Genomic DNA, 17,422 nt, shown 5'->3' on the forward strand with positions numbered 1-17,422 from the left:
GAGCAGGGAGCCCGATGCGGGACTCGATCCCAGGACCCTGGGATCACGACCTGAGCCGAAGGCAGACGCTTAACCGACTGAGCCACCCAGGCGTCCCAAACCCCTATCTTGTAAAGACCAGCTCTACAAAAATTCTGCCCAACCAGCTCAGCCATGTCTGTTCCCCACGTTCTCAAGGCCACCAGTGCCCCTTGGCGGCTGGCTTTGGTGACAGAACGCTGTCCCTCCCTCTTTGTTTCCAGGGGACCTGTTTCAGAAGCCTGAGGTGTCCACGGTCAAGTTCCTCTTCCTGGTGGGAGGCTTTGCGGAGGCAGCCCTCTTGCAGCAAGCGGTACAGGCTGCCTTCGGCGACAAGTGCCGCATCATCATCCCCCAGGACGTGGGCCTCACCATCCTCAAGGGCGCCGTCCTCTTCGGCCTGGACCCCGCGGTCATCAAGGTGCGCCGGTCGCCGCTCACATATGGGGTGGGCGTGCTGAACCGCTACGTGGAGGGCAAGCACCCCCCCGAGAAGCTGCTGGTGAAGGACGGTACTCGCTGGTGCACCGACGTCTTCGATAAGTTCATCTCCGCCGACCAGTCGGTGGCCCTGGGGGAGCTGGTCAAGCGGAGCTACACCCCGGCCAAGCCTTCCCAGCTGGTCATCGTCATCAACATCTACAGCTGCGAGCACGACGACGTGAGCTTCATCACCGACCCGGGGGTGAAGAAGTGCGGCACGCTCCGCCTGGATCTCACGGGGACCAGCAGCACAGCCGTGCCCGCCCGGAGGGAGATCCAGACCCTCATGCAGTTCGGGGACACAGAGATCAAGGCCACGGCCATCGACATAGCCACCTCGAAGAGCGTCAAGGTTGGGATTGACTTCTTAAATTACTAACAGACCCGCCCCGCCGCCTGCAACCCCCACCCCCACCCCTGGACTCTGTTCCCCTGCATCTGCTGACCTCAACCCTGACTCTTCTTTCTCTGTCCTTGACCTTCAGCATTGCCCACCTGAATTTCAGCAGGGAAGATGGGAACGACTAGGGCTAGAAACAATTAGGGATTTTTGAGGGCACACTGGAATCAGCAAAAACTGTCGGAGGTTCTAAGAAATAAGAAATCTGAGGATCCTGGAAGAGCAGCTAGTTTTCATAGGTGCCCAGTGGTGAGACAGCCACCCGACAAGGGAGTCAGTCCGTTTCTGCAGCGGCGATTCAGCTTGCTTTGAACGGATCTCTGTTAGGATGCCCTAATCTATTCGAGACTTTTCTTTTTACGTTTTTTTTGGATGGCAGTCAATATAAAATGCTGTCCATCTGCAGTTAATTTCTTTTCATCATCATGTGATTAAAAGCGGTGATTCAGTGGGAGCTGGGAGCATGTGCAGCTGGTGGGAGAGGCCTGCCCACGCCGGGCACTATTTTAGGTTCTCATAATTTCAATTCTGAATAGGTTCAGTGAGGAGTAACTATCGTCTGAGCTAATCTACTAGGATTCGAGTGAGTGGGAGAGCTGATGCCCTCACTTTTCAGCAGGTGAAAGCTGGCTTCGAGCAAAGTGGGTATTTAGGCGCTGCTGACTTATCCCAAATCATATGCTGGGACATCATTCCCCAGATGCCAGATCCTGATTTCTGAATTCATAAAATAACTCAAGTTAACCTTAGTAGGCTTCTGTGTGAGGAAATGGGCTTGCAGTTTGCCTTGTTCACATCACCAAGCCCGGGAGTCTGGAACAGCCCCTCACCTTGACAAGGGTCCATATTATAAATTAACTCCCTTCTCCCCCTCATCTCCCAAAGAGTTTTGGCCCCGCATTCCCACATTTCAAAAAGAATACATTGGTGATACATGGGTAGAGAATCTGTACTATGAAATGTTTCACTAAAATCTTCAGTTTTTTAGGCGTATCTAAAAGGAATTCATAGATTTGTACTTGATGAATTCAGCCAGGTCGGTTCAAAGCTGATCTGTGGATCCCCTTGTGAGAACTGCCTGGGTGCCTCTTAAAAGCAGGTTTCTGGATCCTCTTCCTTTTACAAATTGAATTTGGGTCTTGGTGGGGGAGGAGGGGACCAGCATTTGCATTTTCAGTAGACACCACGGGGGACTCTGGTTCCATGGGAATCTGAGAACTCCTAACTTTAGGTTTTGTTGGAAGCTGAAGCACACACCAGCGCCTGCAGTCTCCCCCTTGGGGAGAGGGATTTTCAAGTGAAGAACCGGGGTCCCACACCCTGCCCTTTGTGAGTGGGGCTGGGGCTCCACCAGGCTTGGGGGTGGTGCTTTTAGCCCTCACAGGAATAGCCTGCAAAGGAGGAAGGTCGGAAGAAAGGGACCCTAAGAACAGATGAGGAACCAACTGGTGTCTCTGCTGGAACTCATGCCTATTTGAAATCCCTGGAGGCATGCATAATAAACGAAGGGAGGATGAGCTAAGGAACTCACTTCGAAGGCAAGCTGGATTCACAAACCCATTACCATAGCCAATATGCAGATTCGAAATAGCATTTCCAGTTTCATTTGAACATGTCTTTCCACACCGCCTGCTGCAGAATTCCCTGCTAGAATGTGAAACACGAACAAACCACTGACCTAGAGAATGCTAGTCATGTAACTTAACTTCTAGCAGGATTGCGCATCCAGGCAGAGGTGTGTTTGCTGGGGTTCTCTTGCTGCCTGCTCTGCTTCAAAAGCTAAGTGTTCTGGGTCTTTCTTTGGTGTTGCCAGCCATACTCTGCCAATAAGACTTCTCAATTTAGTTATAAGTAATATAATTTTATGTACATAACGATACTAGAATATTGTACAGAATCTTTATTTCTACAATGTGCTTTGTTAAAAAAAAAAACCAAAAGGAAAATGCTCTTTGAATTTTGTTGATGACATTGCTGCCTTTAATTTCCCGTGGCTTCATTTTTTAATTGCGCTTACTTATCCATTTGTACCCGATACTAAGCTTATGGACTATGTATGCGAGACTGAGCAAGAGTCAGAGGTGCGGAGGCTCCGAATACTCTGGAAAAAAGAAAAGGGACAACAGCTGGATCAACAGCTTCGTCAGACCTTACTTCACTCACATCCTTCCCAGAAGCTCACAGTTTATATTGAAAGGAGCATAATCATGTATCGATTCTCCTGTCCAGTCTTTGAGAGCTGAACATTCTGGTTCTGTACGCCACGTGACTGTGCAGGACGACCTACGAAAACTCTCTGCGTCCCTGCAGGGTTGTCAGCCTCTTGTGGGGCAGAGCTGGGTCACTCTGACGGCCAGACGTGGTCCCCATGTGCCGTGTTGTCTGCACAAGAGGGTTCCAGGAAGGAATCAAGTGGGGCACAAATCCAGCTGTTCCACTCGATTAAGTGTAAGTGTGAGTAATTTAGTGAAGTCTTTTTTTTTTTTTTTTTGGCTAATGTAAGACCTTTCCCACCTTGCACTGAGGCTGTCTCCTTGTCTGATTTCTCTTTAGCGAGTTGGTTGAATTCTGCGCTGTTGGCAAGCAGGTGATGGAGAGGGGTGATAACTTTACCGGACTTTCTTCTGGCCCCAGAAATGCAGCCCCAATAGTCGAGCTTCTTAAAAGAAAGCCCCCAATCCATCCCTCCTCTCCCTCCTGCCCCCGGAAATACTGTAGAATGAGAACACTGGATAAATACACGTGGACACATTTTCTAATCTTAGAAAGTTTCTAAAAGGCCTGTTGTCTTGACCATTACTCAGCTGTCCCTGGAGTATTATCTGATGTTCATGTTTTGGAAGCAGACCTGTCAAAGGATCGCCTTTCTAACTGCCCTCTCTCTACACAGCAGGCATTAGTAAATGCTGAATGACAGACAAGTCACAGACAGACAAGATAGGAGAGAGAAGGAGACATACAGGCACTCACGCGGAGTTGAAGATTGAGTCCAGATTGAGTCTGGATTATGATTGAGTCCAGATTGCAGAGCCTGCCCGCCCCCTAGGATGTTATTTAGATCAAGTTTAGCTTTTAGAGTCTAGGTCTGGTTAATTGCCAGGGTGGCAAAGAATCGCATGCGCCAATATAAACAGGAGTCCAATTGCATTATTAGTCGAAGATCAAATTTCACACCGTAGAGTTGAAGTAGCTGTGAGTAAGCTGCGTATTTATGCTGGGAAATGACTAAGTGGATGACTCGTATAAAAGTTGTTGTCCGTTACGTCACACCTCTCATCTGCTTGGAACATGGAACTTTATTCTAAAATATCAGCCACTGGGGTCTTGTTCACTACAAGATAAATTCACACTCCACAGAACTTCACAGCTGTTCACCACTTGACGAGACTGTGCCTGCAAACTCTGTCTTCACAGACGTCTAATAAAGCAAAAACTCTGCATCTCGTGTGGCCCCAATTTTTTTTTTTTGCACTATGATTTTGTGAATGGAATTATAGATGCATCATTGCTGACTTCCTCCTCTGCCCCATCTCACTCAGATGGAGATTGAGTTTCAGGTCTTTTCTCAAATGTTACAAGCTTTTTAAATTTTTTTTTTTTTTTTAATATTTTATTTATTTGCTAGAGAGAGAATGAGAGACAGAGAGCCTGAGAGGGAGGAGGGTCAGAGGGAGAAGCAGACTCCCCGCTGAGCAGGGAGCCTGATGTGGGACTCGATCCCGGGACTCCAGGATCATGACCTGAGCCGAAGGCAGTCGCTCAACCAACTGAGCCACCCAGGCGCCCCCTTATTGACCATTTGTAATATCTGCCTTTTTATTTATTTATTTATTTATTTATTTATTTATTTATTTATTAAAATTTTTAAAGATTTTATTTATTTGACAGGGAGAGACACAGCGAGAGAGGGAACACAAGCAAGGGGAGTGGGAGAGGGAGAAGCAGGCTTCCCGCGGAGCAGGGAGCCTGATGCGGGACTCGATCCCGGGACTCCAGGATCATGACCTGAGCCGAAGGCAGTCGCTCAACCAACTGAGCCACCCAGGCGCCCAATGTTATAAGCTTTTTAAAATTAACTTTCATTCCAACAAGACTGGCTCCTTTGTTTGCTGGGAACCAAGGCTCCATCCATGTTCCTGAGCCCCTTTTTCCTCCAAGCTACAGAAAGTGGTCTAGGCAGACAGAAGGCAGATGAGCCGGGGTGGGGGCACACAACTGCACCAGACCCAGATGCAGGTGGTTGAAGACAACGCGGAAGGGCCGAGGCCTGGTGCCTAGCCCTCCCATCCTGGCGGGCATGGCCCGCTGGCCGCTTCATCTTGAGTTTATTCCAGGCTCTATGTCCGGGTCACCCTCCAGAGCTGGCTTTAGGAGCTTCCGGAGAGTCTGTAGTGGAGTCCTAAGGACACTGAAGGGGACTCAAAGGGGTTCTTCCTAAGTGGGCAGCTTCACCAGCCTTCATCTGAATTTCAGCTCCGGGGAAGTAGAGGCAGGTAAGGCTGGGAGAGGCAGCAACACAAACAAATCTGTGGGAAAGTAGTGCCCTGGGGTGATCAGGTTTCAGTTGTTTGGAGTACAGGGCCCCACTGGGGACTAGCCCCGGTCACTCAGTGGGCATCCTGGTTTCAATGCAGGGGGAGGAAGCCTCAGGCCCCCTGTAGCTCCCATCAAATGAGGATGATTAGAAAATGGTCTGGCTCCACTTCCCTGGCACCCCCTCTTCATTTTGGCTCATTGCCCCCTTTCCATCCCCCTCCCTGTCCCCACCATCTGAAGACAGAGGACTGGGGGCCCCAGTCGTGTGGCCCCAATTTTTTTTTTTTTAGGTGTGTGAAGGGAAGTCACCACCCACACGGGCCTCTCCTTCCCTCCCAGGCTGCTTGCCGCCCCCCTGCCAGCCCCTCACACCGCCCTGAATCCAGGAGGAAGGCCGGTTGCCAACCCTCTTACCTCCCCTCCCCCGCCCCAGGCCGCCCCAGGGTCGACAGCAGAAAAGGCGACTTTGACCTAGATCCTCTCCCGTAGGGCTCCCCCCAGTTCCACAACCCAGAGGGGCCAAGTGGGGGGAGACCATGTACGGAGAACAGCTTCAGAGGCCTGGTATTGGTTGGGCAAACCCCTGCACTTCACGCCTGGGGCTGACGCTGAGCGGGCAGCAAGGGGAAGCGCCCCCACATGGACTAGGGTTGCCCCAAGCCCCCTGGCCCGCGGGGCGGGCTCCGGTCCAGTGCGGGAGGGGGGGCGAGGGGGAGGGGCAGCGGGGCGGGTCCGGGCCCCCTCCCTTCCCCTCCCCCCGGGGCGGGGTGAGCGCACAAAGGCCAGGAGCGCTGGCGGAGGCTGGGAGACCTGGAGGGCTGGAGGCCGGGCTGGCAGAGACCCCGGCCGGCGGGCCCAGGTGAGGACGCGGGAGTGCGGCTGCCCCGGGACAGGAAGCGGGGGGGGGGGGGGGGGGGGGGGGAGAGGGCTGTGGTGGAGCTTACCGACCCCTCCGGGCCCCCACCCCCAGCACACGTCCTCTCCACGCTCCTCCCCTCGGATTTCACCTCCTCCAGGCCGCTGCCCAGGCTGCCACCCACCCTCACCGGACTGAGCCCCCTCCCCAGGGCCACGCCTTTGGATAACATAATGCTGCCCTCAGAATTAGATGTCGTCCGTCCGTTCATACCTCCTTGGATGGGAGAACCCTTAAACAAGTTAGCCTCTCCGTGCCTTCTTTTTCTCATCTATAAATGGGGGACTCAAAGGGGAACTAACCCTTAGGGCACGGAGGATGGAACAGGAGTGCGGTCCGCATCAGCTGCGTGGGAGCGAGCGCTCTGTCTGAGCGTGTTTATAGTTCCCAGCACTGCTGACTGAACGTGGACCGTGGCCCTCCCCACCACCCCTGAGACCACCCGCCGTGGCCCCCAAGGCCTCACTTTTGAGAGATGAACTGGCTTTCAGCAGCATCAACAGATGCCCAGATGCAGGACCTGTCCCTTTGGGGGGGACCAGAAGCCATCCTGGAAGGGGGACGGGGTCTGGCTGGGGATGCAGCAGCCACATAAACCCGATGTCAGGTGATCTACCCCCACCACCACCCTCTGCTCACCCATCTTGGACTCCATGCCGACCTTTGGGGACTTCTGAGCCCTTCCAGCCAGAACTATTCTAATTCTTCTTTGTGGGGCTGCCCTCTGTCTTGTAGGATGTTTAGCAGCATCCTTGGCCTCTAACTCATTAGATAGCACCCCATCCCCTTGTCATGACAACCAAAAATGTCTCCAGACACTGCCCCTTGTCCTGACAGTGGTGGGGGGCGTGGGAGGGGGGCAGCAGACATCCCCAGTGCGACCTTTTCCCCCTGGAGAAAGAAAGGCTCTGGGGGTGGGAGTGCTTCATCTCTTCCTTCTTCTGAGGGTCAGGGGCTTCACAGGGGGGCTTCTGGGTCCCGCTCATCTTTACATTCCTAACCTCATCACAGTTGCTGGCCACAGTGTGTGTACCGTTCACGACGGCGGGCGGGCTGGCTCGCTGGCTGGAAGGCTGGGTGGGTGGAGGAGGTCCCAGCGGGGGAGACGCTCGTGGACGGGCACCTGCACACTTGTATCTAAGTTCACGTAAAAGGTGAACGCCCCTCGTTTTTATAACTGACGCCAACAGTGTCTTCCGGTTCTGCGTGAAGGTGGCGGTGCTCCTCTCTGTCCCAGCCCCCTGCTGGGGTCATTCTACTCCCAAGGGCTCCAGCACACACACAGTGAGTTTTGAGGCAGGGACATTGGATGAGATCGTTTCATTCCCTCTTCCCTTCGTTAACAGCGAGCGAAATCATGGAGTCTTCCGAGACCTTCATGAGACATCTGCCCATCACACCAGGCTACAGTGGTAAGTGGTGGTGTGCCCTGGGGATGTGCCTGGTCCTGGTCACTGTCCCTGTCTTTCTCACTGGCTGGGCAGTACGGGCACTTTAGCTTTTTAATACACTTGTTAAAGCCTCCCTTGCTGAAGATGGCTGATCACTGAGTTCTGACGAGTGGAGAGATATAACTTAGGCCAGATCTTGCAGGACATGGCCTGGTATGCAGGAAGCACTTAATATGTACTCAGGGTTTCGGGGCCAAGATAAGGGATAGACACAATGAATAAGCCGAGGCCCTGTCCTTTTTCCCAAGTTGAGCTTTCTCAAGTCTTGCACGAGGGCTGTTCTTAGGGTCCCATTCCTTCCTGGGTCCCCTAGAGGGAGAGTGATCAAGTGCCCCGGTTTGTCTGGAAAGTCCTCAGTCCCAGGAAACCCCTAAGTCCTTGGCAAACAGTTGGCCATCCTACCTAAAGATTCTCCTCCTCGGGCTTTTGGGCTACTGAGAACTTACTAAGTCACATCTCTGTGACAAACCAGGTGGTCCTCATGGGCCCTCAGCTCTCACATAAGGTGTTCTTAGGAGAGGAGAGGCACGGGGACTATTCCAAGGTCGCCCAGCCTCACCCCTGGTCCTACTGGTTGGTTAAGAGAACAAGCTTTGAGTTGTTACCAAACCGAGGTTTCAGTCCCTGCTCGGCCTCGATGTATGTGATTGTAAGAGCTGCTTACTTTCTGTGGTAAGTAAAAATCTCTATTAAATGGGTGTATTAGTTTCTTAGGGTTGCTCTTTAAAACAGCAGATATTTATTCTCTCACAGTTCTGGAGGCAAGCAGTCTGAAACCCAGGTGTTGCTAGGGCCATGCTCTCTCCAAAAGCTCTAGAGGAGGGTCCTTCCTTGCCTCTCCCAGTTTCTCGTGGCCTCAGCTGTTGCGTGGCTTTGTGGCCGCATGGCTCCAATCTCTGCCCCTGTCTTCACATGGCTCTTCATGCGGCCTTCTGCCCTGCACCTCTGTGTCTTTTTCTTAGATCGCCCTCTCCCTTCTCTTATAACGGAGTGCTTTCAACAAGTGTCCTAAAAATCAAAAGTGCCTGTCCTGGCCCAGCCAGCCGGCCAAATGTAGACAGTGGACCAAGGCAGAGACGGTTGGATTTAGGGCCCATCCCCAGTCAAGGATAATCTCATTCCCAGATCCTTAATGATGTGTGCAAAGACCCTATTTCCGGGTAAGGTCACATTCATGGGACCCAGGGGTTTGGACTTGGACATATCTATTCGAGAGACACAACTTCAACCCTCTCCACGGGATAATGATAGATTTCTCCTAAGATCGTCCTGGCCCTTAGTAAGACTCCTCGAAGGTAGCTTGAATTCCTCTGTGTGTGTGCATATATACAATTACATAAAATTTTTCCAGGACCCTTCGGTTTCTACGATCTCCCCTCGCAACACGAGGGTATCTTTTAATTGCCCCAGGGTTGAGGAGCCTGGCTGGTGGGGGGAGGACTTCGAGAACAGTCAAGTAATTAGATTCTTCGAGAGGTGGCTTCTTGTAGGGTGTGGGAGGCAGGGTCGTTGCTTTTTGACTCTGAAGTCAGGTTTTCTTTAGGGACACAGGCACAATGTTGGGCTTCAGTAATGAGCGAGAGGTATTTATTTATTTAGCCCTTGAAAACCAAGTTCTTAACCAATTTTTCTTCATTTTGTTCTTTCAAAAAATAGTTTTATTGTGACGATAGTGTAGGCCCTGGGATTCAGCCTCCAGTTTAAATAAATACTTGTGTTTTACCCATACTAATTGTAATGATTATATGTTATTTTGTGGGAAATGGTAAAAAATTGTTCTAGGGGGTCGGCCCCAGAGATAATGAATTTACCTTTTTTGTGTAATAGGTCTCAGCTTTTAATAAGCCCGCAATTTCCCGATAGTCCAACAAAAAAAGATCCCAAATTGCATTTGGGAAGTGTCAAGGAAAATAAGCTTTCTCTCTAAAAAGATGAATAATTTCAATTACTCCTCAGACTATCATTTTGGCCCATTAAATGCTTTCCCCATTTGCTGTTCAGACTGACATCAGGGGCTTTGCTATCAAAGAATATTACTGTCATCGTCTTTGTTGAAATGGGCCTTCCCTCCCCAGCTCCAAGGTCATTTTTTTTTGTGGCCTTGGGAGGGCCCAGTGCAGTGCAAACAACAGCCCTGCTTGTATTAATGGCCTTTGGGAAAATGCAGTGTTGTCGGCCAAGGAAGAAATGCCAAGGAGTGGGCTGAGATTCTCGGGAGCTTCTGTAGGTTCCGACGGCCTCGCTGAAGGCTGCAATTTGTTGGCTCTTGCAGGTTTCGTGCCCTACCTTAGCTGCCAGCAAGCCACCAGCAAGGACAACATGGCCCACTGTCTGAAGATCTTCCAGGAGAGCACACAGCACTATAAAAACCAGATGGAGGAATTTCGCTGCTCGGTGGCCACTGCCCGGAGGCTGAAGCCCGTCTGCTCCGAGGAGACCGTCCTGCGGGCGCTGCACCAGTATTATCGGCAATACCACCCTCTGAGTCTGGGTACCGGTCCCCCTGGAAACCAGTCCCCTTCTCCTGGGGCCCAAGTGCAGGGCCCGGCAAGCCCGCTGAGCCGCCCCAGGAGCACGGACTCCAACCCACTTCTGCATCCCCAGGCGGTGTGGTGCAAGGCGGAAAGGCTTGGTTTCATACGATGAGAAAGAAACATCTCCTGGGGGAGAGGGACACGGTCCTGGTCAGGCCAGAGGGGGCTGCAAACGGGGACCCCCTTCCCCCCTGCAGGTGGCCACGAACGTTCAGACTGCACCTGCTGTCTCAGTATGTACGCTTTGGGGTTGCTTTCTCTGTGCTGGGCACCATTATTTCACGACGTCGATACTATTATTCCCATTTTAGAGATGGGGGAAGTGAGTCTGCAGAGGCAGTGGTCCTTGTCTGAGGTAGACCTCAGCTGGAACCCAGCTCTGGCAGGCACTGAATAACAACCACAATAACAATGACAAAAACAACTGACGATGTGATTCTATAAGGCTAATCACCACGATGATTTGCCCTGGACCGTTTTTTAAGGTCTAAAGGCTTATCGGAGAAGTAATGGACTCCAGAACTGTCTTTATTACTATTACTATAGTTGTCTGGGGCAGCTGACTCACATGTTTATTGGGCTTTAAAGTTTTCTGAGCCATAACAAAGAACATCTGCCTAAGAGTTTGAGATTTAGCCCAGCTCTGTGACTATTTGCTGTGTGACCTAGGGCACATCGCTTCCCCTCTCTGGGCTATAGTTCCTTCATCCAGTGCAGGGAAGGTTGGACTAGATGTTCCCCACGGTGCCTTCCAGCTCTGAAATTCTGGGACTCAGTGGCCTGATTCTGTTCTGACAGCCCCTGGAGGAGACAGGCGGGCAGGGTCTTTCATCTCACCAGTGGGAAATTCCGCCAGGTCAATTTCATGACCTGAAGGCAGATGCCTGGGGCTGAGTCTGATGTATTTTCTTCTGACCTGGATGCTTCTCCTGCTTCTTTTCTGTAGACTGTAAAAGAGCAATGTGTGAAGCTTTTTTATTAATCTGAGAGAGGAGCAGGATCTCTTGAAGAGAAAGAACTTGAGACTCAGACGCAGGTTTGAAGCCTGGCCCTACCACTTCCTTGTCATGTGACCTTGGCCAAGACTCTCTTAACCTCTTCTTAAAGACCTTAGTCTCAGTGTCCTGTTCCATAAGGTACAGGCAATAATGGTGTCAGCCCCTCAAAGTGCGTGAGAGCAGGAACTCAGAGGGTGTTCGTAAATCCCCTACCAAGGTGCCTGGCACACAGAATCAACCATCCAGGGGTAGCTGATCTTAGGGCCTCTAGAAGCCTAGGGGTTCACTGGGGTAACTGTTGGGGTGTCAGCTACCTGGGGACCACCACCCACTGTGTGGCTTCTCAAAGCCCTCAGGAAGCATGGTATCTTTTTACAGAATGCAAAAACATAAAGAAACCTTTCCAGGAGCCCCCGATCCCTGGCTGGGCTGGCTACCTCCCGAGAGCCAGGGTCACCGAATTGGGCTGTGCCACGCGATATGCTGTCATGGCCAGAAACTGCTACAGGGACTTCCTGGGCATCGTGGAGCAGGCCAAGAGGGCACACCTGAAGCCATTTGAGGGGTGAGTCCGGCGTGGGGCACAGCCGCAGGTGACAAGAACCAGGGCCAGAGCAGGTGCTGGGCCAGGGGGTTCGCAGATGCCCCATCCCAGCTCTAGGGCTGCTTTTTTGTTTGGTTTGCCTTTTTGGTAATAGCAGGGCCTTCACGGTAAGCAGGCACCCTCCACTCCCCATCCCACCTCACCCAGCATTCTCCAGAAGCCCTGCTTGTGGTCTTTGCTGGTTTGCAGGGAAGAAGCCGGGAGTAAAAACCCACAGGGCCACCTGTCCTGGTGGCAACCTAAGGCCCGAGGGCACTGAGGGAGGGGCATGGTATGGCCCTGCAGAGGGCGGCTCTTTGGCCTCAGTTTTCCCTTCTGCAAAATGGAGATATGATAATCCTTTAAGTTTAGGATAAATCGTCAGGACTAGAAAGTAACCTGCTGTGCTCACACAGGACCTACCTAGATTAAATTTCTTCTCTTTATTATTAAAAAGAGGAGTAAGCCTATGACTTTTGTCCTTTAGAATATATGGAGATGGGTCCACACAACCTCCTCCTGCCCCTTCTCCAGAAGTTTTGCAGCATGGAGGGCTGCTGCCCAAATATCCGGATTTTTCTCTCCCAGGTAAGGGAGTGCTCTTTCTTTCTTTCCCACTACTTTTAAAAAGGAGATGAAATGTTTGCAGTAGCCTCCCTGTTTAGCTGGGCCATCGGCCTGCAACTGGTCAGGATGGTTTCTCTTCCAGGTGGGAGCTGTCTTGGCCACGGAAGACCGCTGACAGAGGACCCCAGACCTCCAGGGACGTGTGGCTGTGCCCAAAGGACAAATATATCGTGCAACGGGAAGATTTATCTCGAGCCACTGTCCTCAGCAAAGCATGCAGAAAGCTGACGCAGACAGCCTCCCAGGGAGAGTGAACTTAAAGGGGGGCTCAGAAGCTCACCATTCTTGCGTGAGAACCAGCCCCTCACCCACACCCAACAGGCACTAGGGAAATTTCAAAACCTAAGAATCCTTTCAATGGCCACCTGCACCCTGTCTGTTTGGCAATAGCATGTCATGAATGATAAAGACCTTTCATTGTGTGGGAATAAAGAGGATACTTCTCAGCATGCTGAAGGTTTTTATGGGGGACGGGTTTCTAGGTTATGCTGACCTTGAGAAGAGCCAGGGTGAGGCCGCTCTCTTCCTTACCCTGAGGTAGCACTGTGCACCTGGGTGAGGCTCTTAGGTAGCCCGAGCGCCGCCCTCTAACCAGCGGTCCCTGTCAGCCATCTTGGGTCCTGACGTGGCAGTTCAGCACTGGCACGATGCCATGCCTACCCCACCCTGGTGTTTCAGAGTCCCCCTCCTCAGGAGACCCCAACTGGCAGACATGAGACGCATTTGTTTCACTATACAAATGCTGTAACAGTACCTCAACCTGGACGCCGTAAGACAACAGAAGCATATTGCTAGAGCACAGAAGTGTTCTGGAAGCTAGAAATCCACATTCAAGGTGTTAGTAGGGTCATGCTTCCTCAGAAACTTAATCCTTCCTTGTCTCTTTCCAGCTCCTGGTGGCTTGCTGGCAATCCTCGGCCTTCCTTGGGGCATAACTACAATCCCTGTCTTTATGGTCACATGACGTCCCCTCTGTGTCTCTGTGTCTTCACATCCTTCTTATAAGGATGCCAGTCACCCTGGATTAGGGTCCACCCTTTTCCAGGATGAGCGTGTCTAAACTTAGCTCATTATACCTGCAATGAGCCCCTTTCCAAAGAAGTCCTAGTCTGAGGTACTGGGGGTTAGGACTTCAACGTGGCGTTTTGTGGGGACACAATTCGGCCCATAGCGCTGGCTGATACTTGTTGCCACTTACAGGCACTCTCCCTGCCCTCGCTCTGCATCCACTGGCCCTCAGAAGACATCAGATGCAGCTCCCGGAGCTGAGAGACCATTGCAGGCGTCCAAAGGCTCAATAATGGGCAGAGCTGAAACAATACAGCACCCTCTACTCCTGGGAGTCTTGCGCAGGGCGGGAATTTTCACTGGGGTTCCCTGGGCAGAAAAATCAGGTGTCAAATCTTTAACTCCGATGAGTATAAAGAACTTTGATGAGAAAAGAGTTACCTCTTTGTTTTTACAAACCTCCAAGTGTGATTTAGTATTCCCTTCATTTACGCAACAAACCACAGCCGTGCCTGTCACGTTGGCCTAATAGAAGCCGGGGTCCGTTCGTACCATGACTTTTGTTACATACAGCTTAACATAATGTTAGTGTTGATCACTACTTTATAATTATGTAGTTATTAGAGCGACTATATCTACACCCTAACATACTGCTATTCAATCTATGTATAAAGACATACATGATTAGTTCATAAAATTATCCTATTTAATACTTTGATCATCGTTCAATATAATTAGTTTCCCTTGTAATGTCATGTATTTTGCTTTCTGCATTTAAAAACGTTTATTGTGAGAAGAGGCCTGCATATTTCACCAGACAGCCAGAGGGGCCCCGGCCCAGGTAGGTTTCCTCGTCCAGGGGAACAACCAAGGATGTGTGTACAGGGGGATTGTCATACAAAACAAAGCAGCAACCCAAACCCCACAGGACTTGGGATTACAATCTATCCCCATTACCAAACAATAATGTGATAGAAGAATACCTGTTATGGACAAATATTTATAATATAGGACATGAAAAACAGGCCATAAAACTGTGCAATAACAGCAAACCCATGTGTACCCACACACACACACTATGATCCTGTTTTTCATTTTTAAAACAGTGAGGGGAGGGGAGAGGATGCTAGCCCATAATGCTACCTGTGGTTATTTGGATGACGGTATATCATTAGTTATTTTTATTTTCTTGTTTGAGTGCTTTCCAATTTTCCACGGCCCACAGGTATTGTTTTCATAATCACGAAAAAAAAATGTTATCTTAAAAAAAAAAATCTTTATTTTAGGTATTTTAATCTTCTTGAGATCATATGTTTACAGGAAAAAAGCCATGTCTTAGTAGAAGGTAGCTGTCATCTTGTTCAAATGGCTGGGACAAACCTCAGTGAATATAGTTAAGACTTTTTCCAACTTTGTTAAGACCCTGGGAGAATGACTCCCCCCCACCCCGCCCCACCCCCACGTCCATCCTTAAGGAAAGCAGGAGATAGATGGGTCCCCCGTCGGGGACAGGTGGTCCAGCCCGCCACGGCTCTGCTGGCCCCTCGTTAGTGAGGGAGGGGGAAGCCGTTTCTGCCTGGCCACCTCTCCCAAACCCACAGAATTTGTAGATGACTGCTCTGGACTCAAGGTTGTTGAGCTCTTTACCTGTGAAATTGAGGGGTGGCCAGGATGGAAATGCTTCCTTGCAAGGAGCTCTCATCTTGATCTTATCCATGGGATCCTATTGCGCATCAGTGTTTAAGTCACCGACTAAATCAGTTGGTACTGCCTTTGAAAATTGGCTTGAACTGTAAAACAAAAGCAAAAAACAGCGACCCAGTGACAGAGGTAACAAAATTGAATAACGCCATTAAAAATGGTTTCGTAGTATCTAATTCTTCCACAACTTCGTGATTAAGATCACCAAATTCAATGTGCAAATCTGCAACTCCTTTTGTGGAAGCGGTCCCCCACTGTAATTCTTTTCCTTAATCTTTACCCTCGCTGTTTCTCCCCAGCCTGTAATTTCTGGAGCGTCGTCTGTCGGGGGAAGCAGAGAGGTGGTTTCACTGCCGACCACATTATCATTATTAGCACAAGCTGCATCCGTAATGAGCTCATTCTTGCCACTAAAAACAATTCCATTACCTGATAAGACAAATGTCCCTGGATCTGGAGACGTGAAGAAACAAACAGGGTGAGGGTTTGTGCATTTGCTTATGACAACGGGGCCTTTTGTCGGGGATACTTTGGCTTCCCTAGCATTGAAGTGCTCTTTTGTGGTCACTTCTTTATCTTCCTGGGTGAGAATGCCCCGGGGGTGGGCTGTTGGGAGGGCATGTCCGGTTGCTTGTGCAGACTCCCCATCCCACGGAGTCGTGACGGGCTGCCTCTAAACAGGATCTCAGTCACGGCTTTAACTTGCTCCAGCGCCGCTGGGAAGCCTGTGGCCAGGGGGCAGACTCCCCGAGTTCGGATCTCAACTCTGTGTTGTTTCTGGCTGTGTGACTCTGGACGCTTTCCTTAACCTCTCTGAGCCTCAGGTTCCTACTTTGTAAAATGAAGATAACAAAACAGCTCACTCAGGAGCCCAGTTGGTTATGAGAATAGAGAGATTAGGCAGGTAAATCTGGCCCCCACGTGCTCAGGAAATATTGTTATTGTCAATTACCAACTGGGGCAAAGGGACCCGGGAATGTTGCCGGCATGGGTTGGGGATGGGGGCGTTATGTCTCTGAGCCCACACGGTGAATCATTAACACAAAACGGTCCCACACCCAGGGCCCCTGGCCACTAATGAAGCGCTCTTTACCGCCGTACGTTTCTTCCAGGGATTCTACCCCAGGAGGGAGGCAGATCAGGCATCACTGACCAATAATAAAACCAGCAGCAGCTGCTAATGTGCTTGCTTATGTCGGGCTCTGGTCTAAGTCCTTTACCTGGAATAGCTTATTTAATTAGTATTCTTTATTACGAACATTTTCGTCTTATGGATGAACCAACTGAGGCACTTTGTTCAGGGTCACACAGCCAGTAAATGGCAGACCCAGACTTGAACCCAGGCAGTCTGAGGTCAGAGATGAGAGGATTAATGAGAAACCCGAAAGTACACTAAATGCAACAGAGTTGGTATGATGGGGTTCAGGATGTTGAGAGCTGGGTGCTGGGGGGGGCTCACACTGGTTTGTGCCTTGGGACTGCTGTGTGATCTGGTGTGAGAATCTCACCCACTCTGAGCCCCAGTTTCCTGTTATACAATGATGATGCCTTGTCGTGAGGTTATTTGAGAAGATTAAATAAATCATGCACACAAAGGGCATGGCCTGGCATTTTGCTGGCCCAAAACTCAGAGGCTACGCTTAACTGAGCTGAAGGCTCTAGAAAGGAACAGCACCACCAAAAGCAGAAGTTGAGAGGTTGGATTAAGGCCAGAGACTGGAGGCCCTCATCTCCCTGCCCTATTCTAGGCCTTGCTTATCAGACTCTCTCCCACCCCAAGAGTTTCAAGAGCTGGGGTCTTGGCTCTTTTCCCAAAGGCCTCTGAGTTCCTCAAGCAAATTACTTCTCCCCTAACAAATACCCAAAGTTTCCCCTGCTGCCCAGCCCAGAATCAACACTCTACAATGTGAGCCAGCATTAGATGGGAAGACCCAGCAAGCAGGCAGAGTCCCCACCTGCCCTCTCCCTGAAAGCCTCTTTCTCTGCTGATGGAGGTGGCCTTAGTGGGGGGGGGGAGAGAATGGGGTACACCAGCCTCCATTAGTCTTCCAACAATAGGCTCCCCCAAAGGAGGCTCATGTGTCCCCCACAAAAGCCTGTGTTCATATCTGGATTCAAACCAGATTTATTTGGATTCTCCAAAGGCTGAGAGGGAGCATATACCCCA

The 17,422-nt window shown here is 50.7% G+C and overlaps 2 protein-coding genes across 3 annotated transcripts in view; both read left to right on the forward strand.

Moving 5' to 3' along the window:
• The window catches only part of HSPA12A (heat shock protein family A (Hsp70) member 12A), a 158,843-nt gene extending 154,504 nt beyond the window's left edge, over positions 1 to 4,339 (forward strand). For both annotated transcript variants that reach the window (XM_036096291.2, XM_078077070.1), the window contains one exon: positions 243 to 4,339. In XM_036096291.2, the coding sequence (XP_035952184.1) occupies positions 243 to 880 (638 nt within the window). In that variant the 3' untranslated portion in view covers positions 881 to 4,339. The remainder of the gene's footprint in view (positions 1 to 242) is intronic.
• Positions 3,223 to 12,995, forward strand: SPMIP5 (sperm microtubule inner protein 5). Its single transcript, XM_078077071.1, has 6 exons — positions 3,223 to 3,349; positions 7,700 to 7,765; positions 10,077 to 10,295; positions 11,715 to 11,901; positions 12,407 to 12,507; positions 12,629 to 12,995. The coding sequence occupies exons 2-6, from the start codon at positions 7,711 to 7,713 to the stop codon at positions 12,772 to 12,774; spliced, it is 708 nt and encodes a 235-aa protein (XP_077933197.1). The 5' UTR covers positions 3,223 to 3,349; positions 7,700 to 7,710; the 3' UTR covers positions 12,775 to 12,995.
• Positions 12,996 to 17,422: the final 4,427 nt, after the last annotated feature.

Source organism: Halichoerus grypus, chromosome 7 (genome assembly GCF_964656455.1).
Source record: "Halichoerus grypus chromosome 7, mHalGry1.hap1.1, whole genome shotgun sequence".
In the NCBI taxonomy this organism is placed as follows: Eukaryota; Metazoa; Chordata; class Mammalia; order Carnivora; family Phocidae; genus Halichoerus; species Halichoerus grypus.

Excerpts from the sequence above, each read along its gene's own strand:
- SPMIP5 (XM_078077071.1), top strand. The coding sequence starts at position 7,711 with ATGGAGTCTTCCGAGACCTTCATGAGACATCTGCCCATCACACCAGGC. Across the intron at positions 7,766-10,076 it reads CATCACACCAGGCTACAGTG|GTTTCGTGCCCTACCTTAGC; the intron begins GTAAGTGGTGGT and ends TGGCTCTTGCAG. Across the intron at positions 12,508-12,628 it reads TCCGGATTTTTCTCTCCCAG|GTGGGAGCTGTCTTGGCCAC; the intron begins GTAAGGGAGTGC and ends TTTCTCTTCCAG.